The following is an 11484-nucleotide window of genomic DNA, read 5'->3' as shown; positions in this document are numbered from 1 at the left end:
GGAGTGAGTCCAGAAGAATTTTTAGTTCCGAGGTTCCAGAGTGACTGAAGACGAAATAATAAGACTTCATATTGATTTGAAGTGTTAGATTCTGTGTTGGGTTCCGTTGCCAGAAAACGGCTAGTGAAGAGTGGGAATCCTATAACATGTGCAACGTTGTTTGGAAAGCGAGAAAATCAGCAACAAACTGTATTAAAGTGTGATTGAAAGAACTTGTAACCAAGGTGCTAATAAATCCAATCATCCGAACTAGAACCCGTTATTTTCGTCATGCGTACCACCATACACGTAACAATATTCTCACTGTATTCATAGAATAACGCAATTTTGAACGAGAATATGAAAATATATTTTCAAAGCCCAGTGAATGAAATCGAACGACACAGTGAAGGACATTATTATTTCTTGATGTTGACTAGAGGTGAATGTCGCACTCATCGGTACTGGATACTTGTTGCACTTCAATCGGATGTCACAGCAATGCAGTTGAATATGTCCCTGCTGTTTCTGCACTCACACTTTACTCTAATGGCGATGACACAAGGAGCGGTTGTGCCGACTCGGCGGCCGATTCGGCGCGTAGTTCTATTGCATCAAATGGGATTAAATAGACGAGGCAGTGCTCGCCGATAGGCGGCAGATTGGCCGACTCGGCCTGTCGTCTGCAGGCGGTGCAGCGAGCGGTTTTAGGACTTCGTGCGTGTTGTTGCTTCATAGATTGAATACATTCTCAGTAGTTCCTGACGCGGCCGCCGAGTCGGCGTGCAGCATCGTGTGTCTTGTTACAAGGCTGCGGCCGACTCGGCACAACCGCTCCGTGTGTCATCGCCCTTAACCTTTTATAATCTTCCTACGATACCTCATCCGACGCCATATAACTTCAGAAATTAATTTGATGTAATATACTCGACTGGGCATAATAATTATATTGTAGCATCCTGTTGCACTTTTCACTTAATGTCGATTAGTTATAGTTTCACTTGCAACACCACGCGGTGTTGCACGTGCGACACTAAGGCACAGCACATAGTATGCATGCAAAAAGAGAAACTAAAATATTCTTTTTGACAAATCTAAAATGCAATATGGAAACGAAGAAATTTACATAAAGAAAATTTTCGTACTACCCTTCGCATTGTACTTTAGTTGTGATAATATCTAGTGTGGCAGGCATATAGCACGCAACGAAAAGAAGAAATACATGCTACGGAACGTTCTCAAAAAATACCTTGGGGATGGCTAGCGTTCCAACTTCTTGTTTCAGATAGTATCACACTTCCATGTTACAGATGCCTGAAACGCCAATATGGCTGCTGTCACGTGGCCGGACGGAAGATGCAGAACGCGCCCTCTGCTGGCTTCGAGGCTGGGTGACGCCAGACGTTGTCAAAGAAGAGTTCAACCAGCTGGTCACGTACAACAACGCGACCAGTAAGAGGAATCCTGTCACATCTCCAATGGTTCAGTTCAGCTCTCTGGTAAGAGCCCAAAGTAACCAAGCCCAGCTCTATTAATGCTACAAGCCGGAGGTTGTGGGTTCGAGTCCACATAAGATCATTGATTTTTTTTTTTAGTTTACCTATTCCTTCCAGCCGCAATATTGCCCTAGGCTCGACTCAGCCTCTAACAGAAAAAAGTACCAGGAAGATTAATGGGGGGAAAGAGCGGCCGGCGCGTAAGGTTGACAAATTCACCGTCATCTGTGATCCGAATGTGTAGAAATTGTGGCAGCCACGACGTCTCATAGCTCTATGGGTCTCCACGGCCTGTTACAGGAATAGATTTACCTACACGGTGCCATACCAGTTCTTACTTTGTACAGTTTACCTGTGGTCTGAGGGCCGCAGAATCAACAGCTCCCCTCGTAAGAGTGGAGCTGTCAAGGATATATTGCTGACAGCCGTTCAAGCGATGAACTGTTCACCTGGTACTTTAAAAGAGGAAGATTCTTATTCAGTTTAATTTTAAGCCAGAGGCCTGGAGTTTTTTGTTACGGAGGAATTCCATTGAAAATAGAGCGAAATTTGAAATATTAATTCAATTTTTCGTATTTATTATGAGGTAAAGGTAAAAAAAGTAAAGTTTTCCCTGTGCTTACTTAATTAGACACTATGCCATGAGACATATCGGGGTGTAGAGATATAGCTCAACCATTCTCCACCTCGGCACTAGATGGAGGTGAGTGGCCAGCTTAACGCCCCTTCCGGTTTACCCCCGGGGGAAGTAGTCTCCGGTACCCATTAGATAGGAAGCTGATGGTCCCCACAGCCAGTCTGAACGCTGTGGAGAAGAGAAAAATGTTGCCATTCCGGGAAGAGAACCCGGGCCCCTCAGCCTGTCGCTATGCTGACAGAGCTATCCCGGCTACAGTTACTATAAGGTATATGATTAAAACTCAAGTGACTTCTTTTTTCAGGAAAATCATCATCACCTCCAACAACATTATTATTTTGAAACTCTCTTACGGTTTTATGGTGGCACTCGTAGCGTAGTTGGTTGCTACAAGCCGGAAGATCGCGGGTTCGAGTCCCGATTATGTCATTGGATTTATTTCAATTGACCTAATCCCTCCAGCCGCACTATGGCCCTGGGGTCGACTCAGCCTCTAACAGAAATGAGTACCAGGAATTAATTAAATAATTTCCTGGGGAGCAAAGCGCGGCCGGCGCGTAAGGTTGACAACCTTAGCGCCATCTTTGAGCCGATTGTCTAGATAGTGTGGGACCCTCAACGTCTCAAACCCTATGGGCCCTCATGGCCTGTTACAGGGATACTTTTATTTTTTTTACTTACGGTTTTAGGCAATACGGAGATGACCAGTTTCGACCTCGGTTTTCGCATCCTGCAGTTGTTTTTAAATGGGGGGCTGGAATGAAGTCATCGTCTTCCTGTTGCATGATGTATCAGGATCTGTTCTTTTGAACCTGTTGTCTTGCAGGTTGTGAACACATTAAGCCAGATTAATTTGTTTGCATATGTATTGAGTGTTTGTTTTATGAAAAGTTTGTTTGTATGAAGTGTTTGTTTGAATCAAGTGTCTGCATGGAGTACTTGTTCTAAGAATTAAATAATGTGTTCTTCTGAGATACCGTTCCTTTTAAGGTCAAACGGAATTTACTGTTCGTACTAAAAATTATATATTTTCTTGACACTGTCACTTCTGTAAATACGGACAGAGCTTTTAATGGAATTAGATCAGTAAGACACGAACTTATCGAACTGGTCTGTAGGAATATCTGCTTGGGATACGTTATCAGTAGTATCTTCTCGATCTCATGGGGCACGCGGTAGCGTACTTGGGTGAGGCATTATGGTAGAAGTCTGAAGGTCGCGGGTTCGATTCCCGACGAGTTCATTGAATTTTTCCAATTTATCTAATTCTTCCAGCCGCGCTATGGCCCTGGGGTCGACTCTGCCTCTAACAGAAATGAGTACCAAGAATCTTCCTGGAGGGTAAAAGGTGGCCTGCGCGTAAGGCTGACGATCTTACCGCCATCTGTGAGCCGACTGTCTAAAGAAAATGTGAGCATCGACATCTCACAAACCTATGAGTCTCCACGGCCTGTTAAAGGGATAGTTTTACTTCTTTCACCTTATCTTCCTAATATCTATTTAATACTTCGCATTCCATAATAATATAATATAATATTGTAACGTGTTTACGTTACAGAAGACGCCGTAGAGATCGTTAACTGGTTTATTGAACAATCTACAACTATCGGCTACACTTAATTATCACAATATCACGGGTTTCCACACTTTACAAACCCTACAACAAATCTCTTAACACTGTCTTCACTTGTCTTCACGTACTAATAACGCGGGAGCTATACAAGTCTCCCTGAAATACACACTCTGAGTATAGCTGTACTACAGCAATCACTATGTCTGGAAAGCACACAATAAGTCTTCCGCTCGCTGACTTCTTAGTTGTCGCACACTCGCAGGCTGCTATGTTTCAACTGTCTGTGAATAGCCTTCGCTGCTCCCTATGTAGCCTCGATCGGACAATACGGGAAAACGGCCATGTAATAGGCACCCTTGTAGCCACGCTGTCCGGTTACGTCACCGCTGTTGATTCGCCTTGCGTAGTTGCCAGGTTACGGGGCTCGGCTATCTTCGGCTCCGCTCGGCTCTCTTCGGCTCCGCTCGTGACGTCACCGCGCGTTGCGCATTGCGGGGTGATTACTCGCGTATTACCGTAGTAACGCGAGCGTTACGTTCACGCCACGTGCCGCTGGGGGGGTCAACATGTCACAATATATTATAATATATTATAAAACCACCTGTGTCCACGTACTACCTAAAATATTTGAAAATAATACAGGGTTAAAAGTAATGCATTATTACCTTAATTTAACCTTCCTTACTTTTGAGGAATTTGAAGAGAAACCAGCAAGAAGCAGCCAGAAATATTGCTTGGGTTACTCTTCAAGTCTCCACATGGAGGCGAAACTTTCCTCCGAAACTTCCGTTGACTTGCAATTGACTGCACGGAAATATACCGCAGACTACAGAACTCTTCGTAACCACTGCTGTCAGAGTCTATAATCCTGCATTCAATCCTTCTGAATAGATGATAGAACGAAAATATTTGTTACTGTCTAGTAAACTGTGTACAGGATGCAAAATACACATATATTTTTATTAAATCATATAAACAAATTATTTTTTTCTGTTATTCTTTCCCTGGATGAAACACAAGTCAAGAAACCAGGAGGATCAGGGCGATAAAGAAAATTACATCAACAACGAGTTTCATAGCAACGCAACCGAAAGAGGAATGCGCGCAGTGTCCACTACACCTACCCTGTAAGTAGACTGTCAAGACACGAGGATCACAGCTCTGCTCTGCGTTAAAGTAACGGACACCACTAAGGGGTCCTCCTGCGCACGGTAATGAAGATTCAGGTTCACAGAATGTGGGTAATTTCTTGACCAGTNCGTATAACCTGCTCTTACTCGACCCATGTTTCACTCAGAACTAACCAGGCAAGTCAAGTAAAGGCGAAAAGGTTATAACTCTCCCCCGCAATGCCTTTGTTCCGAGCGGTACCGTTATTTTCGCTAGTTGCGAACTTAGGAATGTTAAACGTTGCCAAATTTCGGAATAATTTCTACTCCTGAAATAATATTCCAAGAAAATTATTTTTTTCTATAATTTCTGTCTGAAAATTATGCTGCGGCCTATACACGCACGCGGCCTATACATGCGTAAATACGGTAAGCAGCTCAACAAGTTCTCTAGGTAAACGGTAAAGTTCTCCCTGTGCTTAACTAGATAAGCACTACACCATTAAGGCGTATGGGGGAGTGGATGCACAGACTCATGTTTTCTTGACCTCGGCACTAGCTGGAGGCGAGTGTTCAGATTCACACCTCTGCCGCTTCACCGCCAGGGAAAAGCCCCCGATACGCATTGCACAGGAGGTTCCGTGGACGCTACAGCTGGTCTGGACGACGTGGAGAAGAGAAAATTCCTGACCTTACCGAGACTCGAACTCCAACACCTCGGTTGTCTAGCTCGCAGCCAGTTGCTATACCGACGACCCTATCAGTTTCCTGATTCATACTCTGGTTGGTGTTGCTAATTACTTAGCTACTATAGTTAACTGCCTAATTAGTGGACACGCGGTAGCGTAGTTGGTTGAGGCATTATGGTACAAGTCTGAAGGTCGCGGGTTCGATTCCCAACGAGTTCATTGAATTTTTTTCAATTTATCTAATCCTTCCAGCCGCGCTATGGCCCTAGGGTCGACTCTGCCTCTAACAGAAATGAGTACCAGGAATCTTCCTGGAGGGTAAAACGTGGCTTGCGCGTAAGACTGACAAACTTACCACCATCTGTGAGCCGATTGTCTAGAGAAAATGAGGGAGCATCGATGTCTCACAACCTTATGGGCCTACAGGGACTGTTACAGGGATAGCGTTACCATTTTTATTTTATTTAATTGTTTAATTAGCGTAATGAACCCATCGACTTAGGATCTCATCACTGATGCCGGCAACAGGACGCAGAAGTTTCTCAGTCGAGAGTGTAAGACTAAAGCAGTAGGTAACTTGCTGAGGGACATCTGCCCTTACATCTCCCTGTAAAACTGCTTTCTTCTCTGTCTGTGCACGTATGTGCACTTTGCTAGCCCCTGAATGTGTCTTATTCGTTATGTAAGAGTTTGTCCGTGTTCGGTGATTACAAATTTTCTACTTCCTCAAGCAGGGGGTCTTCAAATGAGACCCCGAAAAAAGAAAACAAAAACTGTTGAGGAGGTATTTCAAGGAAATACCGGCTCCAGTCTAGAAAACCGAAATTAACGACCATGGGGATATTACGCCGACCACCCGACGCACTCTATCCGCTAAAGTTGGACGATAAGCGGCGGTCGCACGGTCGGTCGGTTGGTATAGTTCGCTTGCGGACTCAGGACCTGGAGATTTTTTCGAAGACGGCTCTAACCATTTTTATTAAATATTTGTAATTTATGGACACTATCACCATAATTAAAACCATATTAGTGGTATCTTCAGAAAAGTGCGATACCCGGACTTGAGACCAAAAAGCAAAATGTCGAACATACTTTGTTGGTAACACGGATATGGGGGGGGGAAGGGGGGGATCTCCCGCACAACAATCGACTTCGTTTCGAAGATAACGTAGTCAAGGTGAGTCATGTATGAGAAGGAGACGCCTGAAAGCGACGGGCGTTTCCATGAAAGCCGGCCAGACGCATGTGCTCTTATATTCTAGGTAGAATAAGGAACCACGTAGGGTAAAAATGCCTGTACGAACACTCTAAATATTCCTCTTTTCAAAATGGTATTTTGTGTCCTTGAAACTTTATTGTAAGGTGGTAAAAAAGAACAAGCTGTTGTTAAACGCTTTTGAGAATGTTGATTACCTAATCTTATAGAACGGCTGCGCTGTTCAACCACTCGTCTTATCAACGGATGATATAGTAGACATATGTATACGATCATATGCATAAAAACTTTTACTTCCACGTGTTTCAAACGGTGAAGTCACTGAGTCTCAGACTAAAGAATATGAAAGTGTATGAGGAGTGGAAGTAAGCTCTATGCATGCTTACCCTCAGCGGGGAAAACCCGCAAATACTAACTTAACATTCTTGAAAACACTACAAAGCCTCACTACACAGCACTGTATAAATTACACACAAAAATATAACGTGACTTTACACTCGACATTATTGAGAACAAAACAACATACATTATACCCACGACCCTCTGTCACACAGAAATAAGATGTAACAAACCATTTGCACTATTTCACTGAACCTTTTAAGATATACTTTCAGGCAGATAGTTAAGCAGAACTTGTATATATGTATATATAAATATACACACATAACACCGTCTTATTATTTATAAACACATCTCCATACCATGAAAGATACGTAACTTGATTTTGTTCACCGGATATTTAGGTCACAGTGACAGAGCAGCCAACATCTTAATTTGTAACTAACTGGGCCCTACAGCCATCTTTTGGCAGTGGTAAAGTATCTAAATTCCTTTCACCTGATTTGGGGGTATGATCCTATTAATATAAAACGGTATCTATGATTTTCCAACAGGGCTGATAGCGACTCATCGCACTGCAACCTTGAAATTTGGAGGGAAATGCTGCGCCCCCCCACTCTGCGCCCCCTGATGCTAGTGCTTCCGTACTTCCTGATACAGCAGCTAGCAGGAATGGCTAGCATTAGGCCATTCATGGTGCATGTGTTCAGAGAGCTAGGCCTGGATGACGCTGCGGAATGGACCACGGTAACTGGACAATTCTCTCATACCTGAAACTTGATATTCATTCGCGCTAACATCCACGCCCCGGCATCGGAAATTCGTCTTTCATTATTTCAAGCAAATTCAAATGATCACAATCTATTCCTACAAAATATATTTAATATTCTCGGTCAAGTGGTTGCTTTACAAAAGGACTCGTAACTGAAAATCTTCTAATATGCAAGCTCAATCAGCCGTAACTCGTAACCTCCTTGACTGAGCTTCTGTAACTTTAGTATAAATATCTAACCATCCATCTCATTAGCTACGTAACTGCGTAAATTACTATCCAATTAAAAAACACAGGATTATCTCCAAAAGTAGACACTTGCCAAGAGGAAGATTTATTCCCCGCTTGTGTGAAGCCTGCCACTTGGAAGCGGCGCTGGAAGGGCTGGGGGGAGGGGGGGGGCGAACCACACCCGATCCTTAGGGCCTATAAGTGGTGATATTCGTGATCTGTATCACATAATGTAGGAGAATGGGTTGGGGTGACAGGTAGGTCACATGATGGAGATACGGAAATACAGACAGAATGTGTGCGAAGAGACCCAAGAGGACGAACTGCATGGGAGACCAAGCAGTAAATGGTATGATAATGTTATAATGGATATTAGATACAAATGTATGGACTACATTCGACTAGCTCAGGATAGGGTCAAATGGAAAGCTGGGACTTCTTTCGCTGCAGTAGCAAAATTAGCTTTCCACAAAAAGCAGGAAATTTCATTACCAGATAAGCAAATTGACCATGATGTTAGCTACTTAGTATTGCTATTAATTTCAACGTGAACCTAACGTATACTTCAGCCGGAATGGCTCAGTCGGTATAGCGACTGGCTACGGGCTGGACGACCAAGGGGTCGGAGTTCGAGTCCCAATAGGGTCAAAAATTTTCTCTCCTCTACGTCGCCCAGTCCGGTTCTGGGGCCCACCCAGCCTCCTATCCAATGGGTACCGGGGGCTCTCTCCCTGGGGTAAAGCGGCCGGGGCGTGAGCTGACCACTCACCTCCAACTAGTGTCGAGGCCAAGAAAATTTGGGTCTATACATCCACTCTCCCATACGTCTTCTTGGCGTAGTGCTCAATTAGTTAAGCACAGGGACAACTTTTTTGCTTGGTGATGGGTGGAGTCCAACTGGGTCCACTCGGCACGGCAGCCACTGATTGGCATATTGTAGCCTGCCCCGGGTGATTATGATGATGGAGAAATTGGTGGAATGAAGATTGGTAGGGGAAACCGAAGTACTCGGAGAAAACCTGCCCCAGCGCCACTTGTCCACCACAAATCCCACTTGATCAGACCCGGGATCGAACCCGGGCCGCCGCGGTGGGAAGCCAGCGACGAACCTCTTGAGCTATGGCGCGGCCAAGGTACAGCTTTGCATTTACATAATGTATACTACGTCACAAAGCAATCGCCGTCATGTACAGCATCATGAGTAAATATGTGTTGATCTGTAACTGCTGTCACAGGTGGGCTCTGCAGTGATTGGTATTGTCGGCGCCGCGTGTCTGGTTTCTACTGTCACCTGGCTCGGGAAGAGATTCTTGTCCCTGGTCTCCCTAGCAGGAAACGGCGCCTCCTGTCTGCTGCTAGGGATCTACAGCTATGTGGTGTTGAGGCCGGGTGGAGCAGACCAGCTCTCGGCGACATGGCTGCCTCTCTCGCTCATCATTGTACTCTCCTTCTGCAGCAGCGTAATGTTCGAGATACCATGGATGATGCTCAGCGAAGTCTTCCCCTTCAGGTAGGAAGAAGTGCCTCCCAAACTGGATTTACCTTGTCGACAGTTTCATTATGCTGAAATGCAAATTAACTGGATTAGGAAAGAATACAGCTAAGAAGGAACACAGTTAACACTCACAGAGACGAGATTTAGGATCATGATTATATTTTCTAATATTAACAAGTAATAAGACAGGTCTCTAAGGGATTCAAGCCGTTGTACTGCGTGAGAGGAGAGTAAGCCGTGTTCATGTCTGTACTTAGGCTTACTTTTCTGTGAAAGAAATGCGAGAATCACTATAATAGCTTCCAAAACATAATTCTTCTCTCAGAATTACTGTTTTTTATATTTTTCCATCGTCGAGTAGTCCAGAGACTAGAAAACACGATGTTCGGGAAACTGGATTTGTTTCCGTCCTCAGGTAAGGGAGGAAGACATCTACTCAGCTGGGTCCCTTAGAACGAGCTAATCTCTATCACTAGATAAGTCCAGTTAGGCTGACACAGATATTTAATCACCTGAGATCAGGCTAATTCGGAGGGATATAACAAGAAAATATGCAATAAAAATTGTGATATAGCATGCATAGGCCTGGAACTAGGATAGAAAATGAGGTAGAAATTTATGTTACAAACTTAGCCAACAAAGCCAAGCGCATGAACACCAATTCAGAGAAATAGAAAAAATGTGAAGACATTTAGTATCACTCCTGTGAAAAAAAGAGAAAAATTAGAGCCCACTTAAATGAAGAAAGTTGGTTTACAGTGACGCAGACTGCTAGACATAAGAGAGAAAGAATTTTGTTTGCAGAAGGAGACATGGAAATGTGTACACCCATTTCTTACAATTAAACTTGATATGAAATCTCTGTATGATGGTTAGGATGTGTGTTTCTATTCAGGAAGTCCAGAGTTAGACTCTTGACCAGGTTATCAGCTATCCTGATTGAATTCTGTGAGCTTTTCTCATCTTCTGATGTGAAAGTCAGAATAATGATCTTAAATAGCACACTGCTGCCTCCTTTCAAAACTGTATCTATTGCAGAGCCATTAAATTCCTTCAGCCTCCAGCTGAGGTAAAGTCCCTGTGCTTAACTTATTAGGTACTATGCCATGAAGACGTATGAGGGGAGTAGATGTATAGATCCACCTATTCTTGACAACGGCACTAGTTGAAGGTGAATGGTCAGCTTCAAGCCCCGGCCGTTTAACCCGCGGGGAGATAGCACCGATACCGATTGGAAAGAAGGCTCGGTGGGCCCCAGAGCCGGTCTGGACGACGTGAAGAAGTGAAAATTCTTGACCCTACCAGGACTCGAACTCCAACCCCTCGGCCGTCCAGTCTGTAGACAGTCGCTATACCGACTGCGCTATCCTGGCACCTCCTTCAAACTCTATCGACGCTATAGGACAGCTAGAGTCGAAACATCATGTAACCGTACAATGCAAAGGACTACAATGTTTTGTTCACTTGTGTCGGTACTTGTCGCTACATCAAAGCAGAGGCAATACCTCACACCCCACTCCAACCAACGGGACCTGAACCCTTTCGCAGTTCCGGGATAGTAAAGTTTATGACGGGTCACAATCCCCGGACTAAACCCAAACCAGCCCGACACTCTCCTTACTTTTAGAAAGCGCCATATGTACTAATAAGAGGAATCTGTCCAAAAGACATTGAAAAGGACTTTTGTCACTAACTCTCCAAATGTTAAAACCTGCTTTTAGAAAGGAGCGGCGAATTGTTTTATTAGTAGAGGAAAGGGGCCAATTTCCAACACCCGATTCATCACGGACCTACTCTTAGGAGACCGTTAGATTGAACCCTCTCAATCCACCCCGGGTCAGAAAGACGGTGAAAGCGTGTGAACCCCAACTCTCGCCGCGAAACAGCTGACCAGTGGAGGAATGAGAAATCTATCGAACCCCTCCCTCTACTAAATTCAGCCAACCCG

At 44.3% G+C, this 11484-nt stretch overlaps 1 protein-coding gene across 1 annotated transcript in view; it reads left to right on the top strand.

The window, feature by feature from the left end:
* The window catches only part of LOC111866838 (facilitated trehalose transporter Tret1), a 19624-nt gene that overhangs the window by 5738 nt on the left and 2402 nt on the right, over positions 1 to 11484 (top strand). The window contains exons 6-9 of the mRNA XM_023856145.2: positions 1290 to 1478; positions 4706 to 4812; positions 7593 to 7785; positions 9277 to 9551. Of these exons, the coding sequence (XP_023711913.1) occupies positions 1290 to 1478; positions 4706 to 4812; positions 7593 to 7785; positions 9277 to 9551 (764 nt within the window). The remainder of the gene's footprint in view (positions 1 to 1289; positions 1479 to 4705; positions 4813 to 7592; positions 7786 to 9276; positions 9552 to 11484) is intronic.

The sequence above is a fragment of the Cryptotermes secundus genome, unplaced genomic scaffold, assembly GCF_002891405.2.
Source record: "Cryptotermes secundus unplaced genomic scaffold, Csec_1.0 scaffold533, whole genome shotgun sequence".
Classification (NCBI taxonomy): domain Eukaryota; kingdom Metazoa; phylum Arthropoda; class Insecta; order Blattodea; family Kalotermitidae; genus Cryptotermes; species Cryptotermes secundus.
Note: the sequence above shows the minus strand (reverse complement) of the source record. Positions and strands in the feature narration are given on the sequence as shown.